Below are 14504 nucleotides of genomic sequence, written 5' to 3' on the forward strand. Positions count from 1 at the left end.
ACTAAATTATTATTTATATAATTTAATAAGAGTAAAATAGAGTACTAATTATGCCAACTTTGATTGGGATGAGGTTTGAACCTAAGACCTTTTTTTTTTATTGAAATCAATGAGTAAGTTAACGGTGAACTAACGGCAATTCTTAAAATTTTAACGGAATTAGTAACAGTGTGTGGGTATTTTAGGAAATTTTAGTGTAAAATTTAAATCTTATCAATCTTTTAATCAATCTGAGCCATTCATTTGATTAAAATCTGTGACCGCCATTTTTTCTACCCATTATAGGCCTAACTCTCTTGGGCTCTTATTAGTATATAGATATATAGTATATGTTTTAATATTAGTATAAAAAAAACTAGTAAATGTCAACAACTAGGGAGTTAGATTAGTTGGTAAGGCATGTGTTTGTTAATAAGAAAGGTTTTGGGTTCAAATCCTTGCAATTAACATAGTTTTACATATTTTTGAGTCCTCCTATGACTTCAACACAATCACTTTTTTAATATTTAATATGTGTAATTTATAATGTGTTTTCTATTCAAATTATTTTATCAAATTAATTATGTTTTATATATTGTTATGAATATTTTTATAAAGTTTCGATGTGTTTTATTTTTTGCACATATCCAACGATATTTACAACTATATTTCTTAAGTAATGGTTATAAAAAAAAAAAAAAAAAATCTTAAGTAATTTATTTTTTTTGAATTATCTCTTTTGTTTTAATGTTTCGCTTTTACTGAAAAAAATTTTTGAATCCGTCCTACTTCTTCGCTCTCCCTCAATTCAATTTCTAGCTCCGTCCATGCCCTTAAAAGATGAGAGTGCACGATCACTCACACCAACCAAACTAGTTCAATCTCTATACTTTAATCATGCCTTAATTACATCCTAATGCCCATTGTTAGAATAGTTGGTTAATCTAATTATTTGTAACTTATTTGTGGGTGTTTTCAGTATACATAAACAATTTTATTATTGATGTGTGTAAGCAACCTTAGAGTGGAGAAGCAATGGATGCCTCACTCAATAAAATCCAATACGTACTGTTGAAATTAACTCAAAATATAAGGGTTCAATACACCCTCAATTTTGTTCAAAAATTACAATTAAGTCATAATTTTTTTAAAGTCTTAAATAGACCTTTTAAGTTGAAAAATAGTGCAATTCACCTCGTTTTGCATCCTATAGCAAGTAACCATTAAGTAAATACTAAGTGGTGTGTCCCTTCATGTTTTCTTTTTGAATGCTACAAGCTCTATTACATTGTAATATCTGTTCATATATTTTCGCAACCTATTGAAACACAAAGAGTCAATAACACCTCCACTAAAGGCTCGAACTTACAACCTTCTAAATGGAAGTCCAACCCGGATACCATTAGACCACATAGTCCTGATCATGTTTTCTTCTTGATAATAATAATAATAATAATAATAATAATAATAATAATAATAATAATAATAATAATAATAATAAATAAATAAATAAATAAATATTTTTTTTAGAACACATGATTCTTTACTAGGTAATATATATTATATACTTTTCAATGCTTCCATTATGGAGACGGTCCTGTGATCAATCATTTGAAATGGTAACAGATTTGTCATCATATTATTATTATTATTATTATTATTATTATTATTATTATTATTATTATTATTATTACTTGGCATCCAAACCAAGAAGAACAAATTAAGTGGCATCCAACAGGTATGTGTGTCACTGAAAGTTGTAATTGAGTAAGGAGGAGGAGATGCTAAGTTGTAAGATTGTTGCTTTGATTTGGAAAAAGGTACATTGAAGTCGGTTTGTGTCTATAATTTTGGACCTAATTTTATTTTATTACCAAAAATGTAGAATGTATTGGATGACAGGCTTTTTGCTTTCTGGGATTCCCATGTGGACACCTCATAGTTGGGTACAAGGAGGGACATCCTAATAATTGCAGATTCATTAATAATACAACTTGGAAAAATGGTATCACCAAAAGAATATTATTATTTTGTACGCATTTTTAATTCCCGCTCATTAAACGTATGTATATCCAATACTAGCAATTATGCATTGACTCGAGTCAAAAAAACGAATATTGTAATCTAATACCGTGAATTTGTTTTGTTTAATTCCAAAAGATAATCATGAAAATGGAGGAGGTTAAATAAAAGAATAAAGAAAAATGATAAGTATAGTAAACCTTCTATGTTTTGATTTTATTAGAAAATGAAAATAAAAAAAGAAATAGAAATTGTAGTTCAATTTTTTTAGATCAATTAGAGAATAATATATCAAGAACAAAAAAGTAAAATATAACAATAGTGAAATTTAATTCCACACAAGAGTTCATATTTATACTACATAAAGATAGAGATGACAAGTCTTATTATTAAACGTGTACAAATAAGGCACTATGATGTCAATTATAACATTGTCAGAAAAATAGTTGATTGGGGATATGATTCAACCGTTCAAATAATATACAATTCAAACACTAATAAGTTGGTACAAACAGTGAAATGGATATGAAGATAATCAAAATGTAGTGTTGAGTACACATTTATATTATTTTTAATATGTCGATACTATGATACTTTGTAAACGGGTTATGTGGCATTTTTTGATAAATTCATAAGGTTTGCCAATCATGTGAATGAAATTGCTCTAAATGACTAAGGTGGTTTATGTCATCAATGTTGTATGCATAAATCAATTAGTTTGACTCTTGCAAGCAAATTTGTGTTGATTGACATATATCTTAATTATAATGGGGTACATAACGATATTTCAAAATACTAATTCTTTGGACTATGAAATGGTGCATATTGTTTAGGTAGCTAAGTTGAATTATTCTATAATCATATTATATTTAAAATAAGAATATTATATATGTCAACCAAGGTTATGTTTCTAGTTTTTTTTTTTTTTTTTTTTTTTTTTTTTGGTGGTATAACAAAGGTATGCATTACAGTTCAAAAGTTGTACAATTCATTTTTGTTGGATAAATTTGTCCTTATTACATTTTGTTGGCAAAATTATCCTTATATTATTATATAACTCTGGTATTATTGAATAAATTAACTCAATCACTAACCAACTTGGTTGCCATGAGTCGTTATGCACTCGACTCAATCACTATTATCATACATTTATTATATCCTTTTCCCCTTCTTTAATTATTATTTTATTAAAATTATCATATAACAAGTAATTTAGTTGTATATATTATATTTTAATTAAGGAAAATACTGGCTTGGGCAATCCACGGACAGTTCAGGAGGTGGTGGATTTAGTGTCCAAAAAGAAGCCCGAGTTCGTGTTTTTGATGGAAACTATGGTGGACAGGAGTCATGCAGAGAGGCTACGGGTAAGATTGGGTTTTGATGGTTGTTTTGCGGTGGATAGTGATGGACAAAGAGGGGGATTGTGTTTTTTATGGGCCAGGAATAATGGGACACGTTTGATTAAATATTCGTCTAATCATATTGATTTGGAGATTTCTTTGCCTGATAAGCCGTTGTGGAGGTTGACTTGTTATTACGGGTATCCTCAGAGGGATAGGAGGAGGGTTGCATGGGATTTTCTACGTTCACTCAAGGGGGTTTCTGACTTGCCGTGGGTGGTTGTGGGGGATTTCAATGATTTATTGATGCAGTCAGAGAAAAGGGGGAGGCGGCCGCATCCTGTTGGATTGATTGAGGGGTTTGCTGAGGCTTTGGACGATTGTGGTTTGATGACACTGCATATGATTGGGTATCCTTACACGTGAGAGCGTGGTAAAGGGACTGCTCGCTGGGTAGAGGAGCGTCTGGATAGGGTGGTGGCGAATATGGACTGGTTACAGACTAATGATAGGGCGAGGGTCTATAATATTCGGACTGACTCGTCGGATCATTCTGCTTTGTTTCTGGATATAAGAGGGGCGGATCATGTGGTGAGGCCCCGGGGTTTCCGGTTTGAGAATGCATGGCTGCTGGATGGAGGTTGCAGGGAGGTAGTGGAGAGGGAGTGGTCTAATTCACCGGGTTTGGCTTTGCAGGCTAGGCTTGGCATGTGTGGCCGGGGTTTGAGGAGGTGGGGTGGTGATCGCCATCATAAGTATGGGAAACGGGCTAAAGGGATTAGAAAGGAGATGAATGCTTTACGGGGCAGTCGAGATCCAGCTTCTTTGGCACGGTTTAGGCAACTAGATGAGCATTTGAGTGTGGTACTAGCTCAGGAGGAGGTTTTCTGGAGGCAGCGTGCTAATCAGCACTGGCTTCAGGGGGCTGACAGGAATACTAAGTTCTTTCACAAGTATGCCTCGTACCGGAAGAAGAAAAATGTGATCCAGAGACTCAAGGACGGGGGTGGTGTTTGGAGGGAGGGCAGTGCCCTGGAGGCAGTGGTCACAAACCTAGGACAGCAAACTAAAACAAACTTTCTAAAACCCTGTCCCTCAACAATCCTAAAAGGAAGTTCATCTAAAATAATCATCTCAGCTAAGGCTCTCCTTATCAAGTCTTGATCAAACACCCAAGTACCCAACACCCCTTCAGTTCCTTCACTACTTTGAGTTCCAGCAGAAGAAGGTGCAGGTTGGAATGTGAGTAGGGACTGCCTTGTCTCCTTAGAGTGAGGATTTTTAAGGCAGTTTACCACATGAAGTCTGAGAGAAGTCCCATGTTTCTTGGTCTCACAACAATACACTTTTGCACAATATATACATTTTCCTTTGATGACAATGCCCTCACTGTCTTTGATCTTTTCAAAGTGATCCCAACATGGAGCTCTGGATTCAACCTCTTTCCTTTTCTTTGGAACAGGTGGAGGTAAAGGCTGCTGAGACTGAGGAGTAACAGTCTCTACAGCAGGTGCTTCCAACTCAGGTTGGGTTCCAGATACACCAGTAACACCACTAACACTTTCCATCTAAAAAGGGGAAAGTATCAGTGACACAGAATGGGAAATCACTCATTGAAAATCATCAACAGAGAATGGGCTTTGTCACATACACACATGTATCAATTAAAGTGTTAAACAGGCAGAATTCAGTGAATTGAACATTTCATCATGTATGCAGAATTGCACATAAATGATTTAAGGGTCACATATCCATAAACTTACAACTTACAAATTACAATTTACAATGAAATCCATAATCAGGCATTCAAGCTAAGTAGGTGTATGCTACTTTATATGCTCATCATTTATATGGATTTCAGTCACACACTACCACATTTATATGGATTTCAGTCACACATGAGTACAAGACACACTCCCACATTTATATGGCTTCCACACAAATACCATCATGCTTAACATTTATATGGATTTCAGTATTTAACACACAGTGGCAAGGGGCTAGGGTAGTATGGCTTCCACCACAGATTAGGTTACAAATTAGAAACCCTAATCAAACAATTCACAAATTTACACTCAAAGAACTACTGACACGCAATCCGGAACTTCTCAACGGATTTACAAGTATCATAGTCCAGTGAGTCCACAGATTAGGTTACAAATTAGAAACCCTAATCAAACAATTCACAAATTCACACTCAAAGAACTACTGACATGCAATCCAGAACTTCTCAACGGATTTACAAGTATCATAGTCCAGTGAGTCCACATATTTACGTTACAAATTAGAAACCCTAATCACACAATTCACAAATTCAAACTCAAAGGACTAGTGACATGCAATCCGGAACTTCTCAACGGATTTACAAGTATCACAGTCCAAATAATCATAAAAATTAGAAACCCTAATCAAGAAGACAAATACACAATAATCTATAACGAAAATGTAAATAGGGTTCAGTAATTACTTCGTTTCTCAGATTTAATCCCTCGAGAACAAAGGGCTTCGAATCCACTATTCCACCGTTCAACAGTTCCACCAGACTCCGGTGACCAGACTAGGGTCTAGGGCTTCCACCGTTCCACCACTCCGCCAGTCGCTACTCCGAGTCTCCGAATAGGGCTTCCACCAGACTAACAAACAGAGACTAAGACTCTCAGAGTCTTAGAGAGTAAGACACTAAGAGTCTAAGACTCAAAGTCTCAAAGACCAGAGCGAAAGAGAGAACGAGAGATGAGAGATGAGAGATGAGAGATTGAGAGAAGTCTAGAAGAGTCAAGAGTGAACTGAGAGCTCGGCTGCGCTCAATGAAATGAGTAATATATATACATACACCAAACGACATCGTATTATATAGCGGAAAAAAACCCTAGGGTTTTATCGGGTAATCGGACGGGTTTGGGTGGCGTTTACTGCCTCCCACCCGAACCCCTTGCATCCGTCTAATAGCGTAGCGTCGGATCCGGTTGGGTATTCGGATACGGTTCGCTCCACGGACTCGCCCGTCGGGTTTCGGGTGGGTCGGGTTTTTCGGGTTTTGCACACCCCTAACAATGCTTATAATGAGTGTCAAGCAAGTGGAGACTACTAAAAGCACGTACACCAATACTTAATAGCACTATCAAGCATCTTATAAGTTGAGTTCCATCTAGTGGGCACGTCTGTTGACAAACCAACTTTAAGTTGAAGACCAACTGTCTCAACACATTCTTGAAACACTTTCATCCTCCCCCGACCCTTTAACATATTTCACACTATCTCTAATTTTATTCAAAGCATCCCCCATCACTTTCAACCCATCTTGCACAATAAAATTCAATATATGTGCCGAACATCTCGTATGAAAAAATTTCCCATTAGACAACAAATTATTTTGCAAACAAAGTTGTCCTTTCAAGATATTTTGCATAGTATCGTTAGCAGAAGCATTATCCAAAGTAAGAGAAGACAATTTTTTCTCTACTCCCCACTCTTCCAAACATTCTAGAAGCTTCTTATTTAACTGAATTCCAGTATGTGGGGGAGACATAGCACAAAAGGATAATATCTTATTATTTAACTTCCAATTACTATCAATATAATGAGCAGTTAAACAAATATATCCCTCAACTGTGCATGTTGTCCGATCCAAAGATCAGAAGTCAAGCAAATTCTACTAGAAATTCTTTTCAAGTTACTCTTCAGTTTCTCTTTTTCTTTCTCATAAAACTTATAAACATCTGCTGCTGCTGTATGCCTACTTATGAATTTGCAATCAGAATTCAAATACTTGTACAACTCTCTAATTCTCTTATATTCAACAAAAGAATACGGCAAATCATGTCCAATGATGCTCATGCTTATCATTTCACGAACCACATTATGATCAATTTTTTTAGCAAGCAACTTTCCTTCATGATCAATTAACATAGAACCCACATCATTATATTTAGGCTTTACTTTACAAGAAGTCCATGTACTATTGTGTTTTTTTCAATTTAATCCTTATACCTTTATTTTGTTCAATTTAGTCCTTGTACTTAAAAAAATGATACAATTAAGGACAATAGTTAACGGTGATTATGTGGCGTTGACATCATCATTGTCACATCATGATATTAATATTCCTACTCATATATTACTTTATAATTAATTATTTTACTACCAATATATTAAACTAGTATGTCCAAAATAAATAATTACAACCATATTCCTAATGAGATTTGGACACTTTATGTCATCATGCTTGTAATTATTTATTTTGGACATATTAATGAATATATTAATGGTAAAAATAATTAATTTTAAATATTTATAAAATAATATATGAGTTGGAATATAAATTAAAATATCATGATGTCAGTGCCACGTAAGCTAAGTTAACGGTAATATTAACACCGTTATCGGTTGTCCTTAATTTAATTACTTTTTAAAGTAGTGGGATTAAATTGAACAGAATAAAAGTACAATGATTAAATTGAACAAAACACTATAGTACATGGACTTCAGAAGTATTTTGACCGAGAATATTACATGGACTCCCATTTCTTACTTTAAAGTTTTATTCCCTCTCACAAGTTTTAAGTTTTTGATGTAGACACTTATTTTGGGACCCACATGATAAAATATCAAATCCTTACTTGTGAGTAAAAGTGAAAAATATAATTTTGGAGTACATATAGTATAAGTCTTGTATGTATGTACATTTGCAATGTGTTAATGAAAAAATAAATAATAAATAAATGAAAATCAAGAAAGGCGTCCCCATTGTGTTTATTCGCGGAAGGAGAAGAGAATATTCATATTTCATATTCATTACTGTTGAATCATGAGCTCTATATCTCCGCCGGCACAACCGTCAAATGCCACGACGATCTTCGGCCCCCTCTCTCGGTTGGACATACCGACAAAACCTTCCAGCACGTTCTACATCTCACATTATTCTTCTTCTTCCCCAAAAAAGCCCCGCCTTTTTTCACAGCCATTCTGGTCCGCACACATATAAAGCGGGCTGGGACTCGCCTTTCCGAGCTCTTGCTATCCTAAATAGCCCTACCCAGATCACAATTTCCAACAATTTTCAGTACCCAGATTCCGTTTTCTTCTCAATTATACACATTTCTTCCGTTTACTGATATCTAGGGTAGTTTGTTTGGTTATTGAATTGGTAGAAACGATGTCCCAGAACATTCTTTTGACTGGGGGAGCAGGCTATATTGGGAGCCACACTGTGTTGCAATTGCTGCTGTCTGGCTACAAGATTGTTGTGATTGATAATTTGGATAATTCTTCTGCTGTTGCCATCAAACGAGTTCAGGAGCTTGCCGGCCGACACGGCCACAATCTTGAGTTTCAACAGGTGGTTTTTCTTTTGTGTTTCTCCTTTGGTTATTCAATTTGTTTATGTGAATATTGAGTTTTTAAAGTGTTATTATGCCTGGAAAATGTTCAATTAATACCCCTGTAATCTTGGAGAGGTAAAATTGAAGGGGGAGAATTTTTAACTTCCTCTTATGATTCGGGATCTTGCGATTCCATGTGGTTTTTGCTTTTTCTTTTAGTGAATGTTTGATGAATTTATCTCACTTCTATATGAACCAATAGGAATTAAGAATAAGTTAATTTTCATATAGAATTTCCAAGTGGAGTTTGCAGCTGTTTTTAAAAGAAAATTTTCTCTTTTGGAATTAAAGAATCTGATGAATGTTTCATTTTGAATTTAACTGCAGATGGATCTCCGTGACAAGCCTGCACTTGAAAGTCTTTTTTCCTCTAAGAAGTTAGTTCCTATACTGATTGATTGATTGATTCTGGTTTCCATTTATTTCGGGTATTGGAAATTTTAAAGAAACATAGCGGCATAGTCATTCCAAGTGCATTCTCTTGCCCACAAAAGTCGAAATTCTCTAGCTCTAGGTCCTCACAACCCGACACCACAAGATAGTGGAGGGGTAACCCAGCCAAGATGGCTAAAGGATACAAACTTGTAATCACAGTCACCGAGTCATGAGTTCGAATCCCGGCTCTATTGGTCTGAGCTGGTCAGCTATGGGCAACCTAGGCTGGTTTACCTTGCCAATTAGGGTCACAAGGCACAGTTTACCCAGTGCACACGTTCGGATAGTGGTAGCGGGTAAGAGATAGTGGAGGGATAAATCACAGAAGCAGCCCATTAGGCGAGAGGACTACTTCTTGACTCCCACAAGGAGCCTACCACATTGGGCTGCATGGGCTCAATTTTGTATTCTTGCCCATAATCTATCACTCAGGAATCAACTGAGCTGTCTGTGCGTTCAAAGTGCATTCTCTCCGGATATCTTTAGCTGTTTCACCTGTTTGCACTTTCACGCAATACCTTTCCTCAGTAACTACTCTGTACTGTATTCAGGATTTAACTTAAGAAAATCCATTTCACTGCTTCCAGGACCTTGATCATATTGAAGATTATATTTAAGCTGTTTATTTATTTTTATTTTTATTCTTTTAATCATTTAATGGCTATGTTGCATTTGGTATTATGTTTAAGCGCCAACCGAATATTTTCTGCAGGTTTAGTGCTGTTATCCATTTTGGTGGTTTAAAAGCTGTTGGTGAAAGTGTGCAGAAACCTTTGAAGTATTATAACAATAATCTCATTGGTACAATTACTCTTCTGGAAGTCATGGCTGCCCATGGATGTAAAAAAGTACTTTACCAAGATTCACTATATCTTCGTGTTTATCAAATCTTTGGCTGTGTGTCCTGTCCTGTCCTAACTCCCCCTCCCGATAATTTCAGCTTGTGTTTTCGTCATCAGCTACTGTTTATGGTTGGCCGAAAGAGGTTCCATGCACAGAGGAATCCCCCATTAGTGCTGCAAATCCATATGGACGAACCAAGGTACCTTTCAAGCTATATTTCCCGTTCTATTATGTGTATAGTTTATTAAATATAACGGATCATTCTTGTATCTGAACAAAACAAGTGCTTATGTGCTCATATTTTAAGAAGGTATGTCTAAGTGTGCCTCAGTGGAGGCGGTATTGACTCTTTGTGCTTCAGTAGGTTGAGAAAGTAGTTATAAACAGATACTGCATTGTAATAGAGTCAGTAGTACTCAGAAAAGTGTGCCTATCTAATGTGTATGTGTGTGCCTTACATAACGAAGAAAATTATTTTTTTCCAGCTTTTCACTGAAGACATATGTCGGGATCTCCACCAATCAGACCCGGAATGGAAAATCATATTGCTGCGATACTTCAATCCTGTTAGCGCCCATCCTAGTGGCTACATTGGTGAAGATCCGCGTGGAATCCCAAACAATCTCATGCCTTTTGTTCAACAAGTTGCGGTCGGGAGGCGACTGGCATTGACAGTTTTCGGAAATGATTACTTAACGAAGGACGGTACAGGGGTATTTGTCGAAACCATGACCTACTTACCTGACCCTCAAGTTCTCTTTGTATTGTGTACCAATGTCTTTACCCACAACCACTTTGTGATACTTTCCAGGTACGCGATTACATTCATGTTGTGGATTTAGCAGACGGCCACGTTGCTGCATTGAAGAAGCTGGATGATCCTTCAATAGGTATACTATACCCTTGTGAATAGTTGTCATAAAATTTCAGGACCATAAGACCATAAATAGCAATTCCTAGAATAATCGACTATTTGAGCGAGTGAATTGCTGTTGTTATCAATCTGCTCTTATATTGCTTTCTCCCCCACAGGCTGTGAAGTTTACAACTTGGGAACTGGAAAAGGTACATCAGTCCTGGAAATGGTGGCAGCATTCGAGAAGGTATCAGGAAAGGTATGTATCTATGAATTTTTAGAATGGGGTTAGTGTTTTGAAGCTAACAAAGATTCGGTTTGTAAACGTTAAGTTGTTTTTCTGTGATGGGTACAGAAAATTCCGCTGAAAATGGCTGGTCGACGCCCTGGTGATGCTGAAACTGTATATGCAGCAACAGCGAAAGCAGAACGCGAGCTAAACTGGAAGTAAGTGCCTCGATCGATAAAACAGTAGTTTAAACAACTGGAATTGTTGGGCAAAAACAATGGTTGTTGATGATAAAAGTGATTTGCAGGGCAAAATATGGGATAGAAGAGATGTGCAGAGATCAGTGGAATTGGGCAAGCAGAAACCCCTATGGCTATGAAGGATCTCCTCAGAAATCTGCATGTTTCTTGCCCTGTCTTCCCAGGAATCAAGTACAAGGTTGCCTTGCACAGAACTAGGAGGAGGAGAAGAGGATGTGTGTTTTACTTTACTTACATAAATACCCCTACCAGTCACTATTCTTTTTTTTTTTTTTTGAGTACTATTCATTTATTTCTCTAACATCCAACTTTTGTTGTTGCTGAATTTAAGTAGGTTTTCTTTAGCTCCCTCCATCCACTCCTCACAAATAGGATAAATACATATTGTTTTTGTATTACTTACTCGATTCATTACCTTTCTTGTTTTGCATTATTAATTAAATACAATTCTTTTGGGTTTGTTTGTTTTTATGTGTTGATTTGATTTGAGTTATTCTTAATTTAATTTTATATAATATTAAGTTCTGTATTAGAATATTAAATTTATATATTTAAAAATTATATTAGAAATATTATTAAACATTAACAAATGAATCAAGCAAATCTGACAAAGTACTTCACACCACTTCATTGTCAGCTGCCGCGTGTTTGCACCATTTCAATTTCCACCTAATTAAAGCCCAATTCAACATTACATAACAGGACAGCAATACTATCATGCTCTACAGCTCTATCACCTTCCCATTTATCCATTCTTGAAAATAAATATATATGAAGAGATTAAGGAAAGATGGTAACGTGAGAAGGTATCAAATAGAATAGGGTGTTTTTTTTTTAGTACTACTAACTCTATTACAATGTAGTATTTGTTTATACATAATTTCTGAACCTATTGAAATACAAAGAGTTAATGAATTAATGCTCTTATTATAGTTCAAATCTGTAACTTCTCATTTGACATTGAACTACAAGCAACTTGACAATAGAATAACGTGTTTTATTTAGTTAAAAGTTTAAATTAATAATAGACATACATGTTTAATAATAATGATTAAGATGAAATATACATGTATAAGTTGGTTATTGGTTAAAATTAAAATAAAGTGCACACCAACAATATGATCTATGATAGGGTCAATTTGGTTGAGTGAGAAAGTTTATGACCAATAGTCGTGCACATGCACTCCATTTTCATTAGAAGAATCCATGAAAAGTAAAACTTTTCTAAATTTATTATTATTATATTGAAAAACTGTATAGCGTCAAATAGTATCAATACTTGTATCATTGTTCTGAGCACATTCATATAGAGCCGTCAAAATGAATTTTGTCCGTTAGGTCAGACCGCTTGACGGGCCGAGTTTCGAAAATAGCAACCCGCCCCTCCTAGCTCAGCAAATTATATCATGCACCGAGCTTCTAAAAGACGTCTGATGGGGTGTGAACCCAGTGGGCTCGGGCCCAAGAAGAGGAAGAGAAACCCAGAAGAGGAAAAGCCCAAAAGAAATATGAGCCAAACCGAGGGGTCGGCTCGACCCGGAGGTCGGCACGAGTAGGAGGTCGGTCTAAACTAGCCGTTAATCCATATTAATCTCCTAATTATTACCCCTCAATTCCTAACCACCCAATTATTATTGTTATCCATAACCCCCACATAAACTCCTACTTACTACCCAATTAAGCCATCACTATTACTCATAAAGCCTACTAATTACCCCCCATGGCTATAATCTTGAGTCTTGGCTAGCTATAAAAAGGAGGAGAAGACAAGAGGAAAGGGGGTCCATTCATTCATCTACACATGGGAGGACTCTCCCAAGTACTATTCTCCCACTTACTATTCTTTCTCACATAGAAAGACATGTCATTCTTCCTACACCACTCTCCCAAGAGAAGGCTATTCACATACACAAGAGAAGACTATTCTTTCACCACAAGGGAAGACTCTACCATTCTCCCAACAAGAAGATCAAGAGGAAGACTCCCTCTCTATATACAAAGTATAGCTTTTCCCCTACACAATATTTCTATAACAAAATAGCCACTCAACATGTACAAAGACACCTCCAAAATACACAGTGATTTTAGGCTTGGCACCGCCCAAAAAGACCCGTGGTTTTCACCTTCCGATTTCCACGTAAAAAATCATCGAGCACATATTTTTAGCAGCTTTATTATGAACGGTGAATCCACCAACCACGGTTGTGTTGGACCTCCGAGGGCCCAAAAACCCTAAAACCAACAACGTCGTTTTGTTTAATGAAAAGAAACAGCATCCGTTTCGCGTCGTTCCACACCATTACGCAAAGAGTAACTCTGTTATTCAATTTCATTTTGTATACACTGCATTTTCATTTCAACACAACTACAGTTTCATTTTGATATAACTACAATTTCATTCGATATTTATACACTCAAATATGTGAAAATGTTATTTAATTTTATTTTATATATACATTATAGTTTCATTAAAACACAACTACATTATTATTTCAATATAAATACAATTTTATTACACAATATACACTCAAATATGTGAAGTGTTATTCAATTTCATTTTATATACACTGCAGTTTCATTTCAACACAACTACAGTTTCATTTCAATTCAATTGCAGTTTCATTTGATAATATAAAAATAATACGTGAGGCATTGTCAGTTTAGATACACTGTAGTTTTAGTTCGTAATTAATACACCAAATATGCGCGCTCCGTTAACTGTAACGACGTACCATTTCTTTACTTAAAGAAATGACGCAGTTTTTGAACTGCGTGTCACAAATCTTTGTGGACCGCGATCCACATTATAATTGCTGGCCTAGCTCGCGGATTGCTCGCCACTTATTTTATATATATATATATATATATATATATATATATATATATATATATATTTTGATTGTGTGCATCCATCTAATATTATTTAATGGTCTAGATCAATATAAATCAATCACGTTCCCACACATTTAATTGCATTCGCAAACACTTAATCTAGACCATTAAAATTAATTAGATTGATGCATAAGATTTGTTCTCACGTTTTCAACTAAAAGTGTTCTCATATGATCCTATCAATAGTGACATGAGCTGCCTACTCTTGATGGTTTGCTGGAATTTATGGTTAGCCAGGAACGAGAAAGTTTGGAACGGAAAGCT

General features: G+C 35.7%; 2 protein-coding genes across 2 annotated transcripts; both read left to right on the forward strand.

Moving 5' to 3' along the window:
- Nucleotides 1-3830: 3830 nt before the first annotated feature.
- LOC109147802 lies at nt 3831-4508 on the forward strand. The gene has a single exon (XM_019295459.1). It carries the CDS (start codon nt 3831-3833, stop codon nt 4506-4508), a length of 678 nt encoding a protein of 225 aa, XP_019151004.1.
- Nucleotides 4509-8128: 3620 nt separating this feature from the next.
- LOC109148280 (UDP-glucose 4-epimerase GEPI48-like) lies at nt 8129-11816 on the forward strand. Its single transcript, XM_019296166.1, has 9 exons — nt 8129-8682; nt 9053-9102; nt 9873-10008; nt 10101-10202; nt 10489-10716; nt 10815-10893; nt 11036-11118; nt 11215-11306; nt 11396-11816. The coding sequence occupies exons 1-9, from the start codon at nt 8500-8502 to the stop codon at nt 11544-11546; spliced, it is 1104 nt and encodes a 367-aa protein (XP_019151711.1). The 5' UTR covers nt 8129-8499; the 3' UTR covers nt 11547-11816.
- The last annotated feature ends 2688 nt before the right edge of the window (nt 11817-14504 follow it).

Source organism: Ipomoea nil, unplaced genomic scaffold (genome assembly GCF_001879475.1).
Source record: "Ipomoea nil cultivar Tokyo-kokei standard unplaced genomic scaffold, Asagao_1.1 scaffold2036, whole genome shotgun sequence".
NCBI lineage: Eukaryota > Viridiplantae > Streptophyta > Magnoliopsida > Solanales > Convolvulaceae > Ipomoea > Ipomoea nil.

Coding starts and splice junctions, on each gene's coding strand:
- LOC109147802 (XM_019295459.1), top strand. CDS start 3,831: ATGGACTGGTTACAGACTAATGATAGGGCGAGGGTCTATAATATTCGG.
- LOC109148280 (XM_019296166.1), top strand. CDS start 8,500: ATGTCCCAGAACATTCTTTTGACTGGGGGAGCAGGCTATATTGGGAGC. Junction 8,683..9,052: donor ACAATCTTGAGTTTCAACAG/GTGGTTTTTCTT, acceptor ATTTAACTGCAG/ATGGATCTCCGTGACAAGCC. Junction 10,203..10,488: donor ATCCATATGGACGAACCAAG/GTACCTTTCAAG, acceptor ATTTTTTTCCAG/CTTTTCACTGAAGACATATG.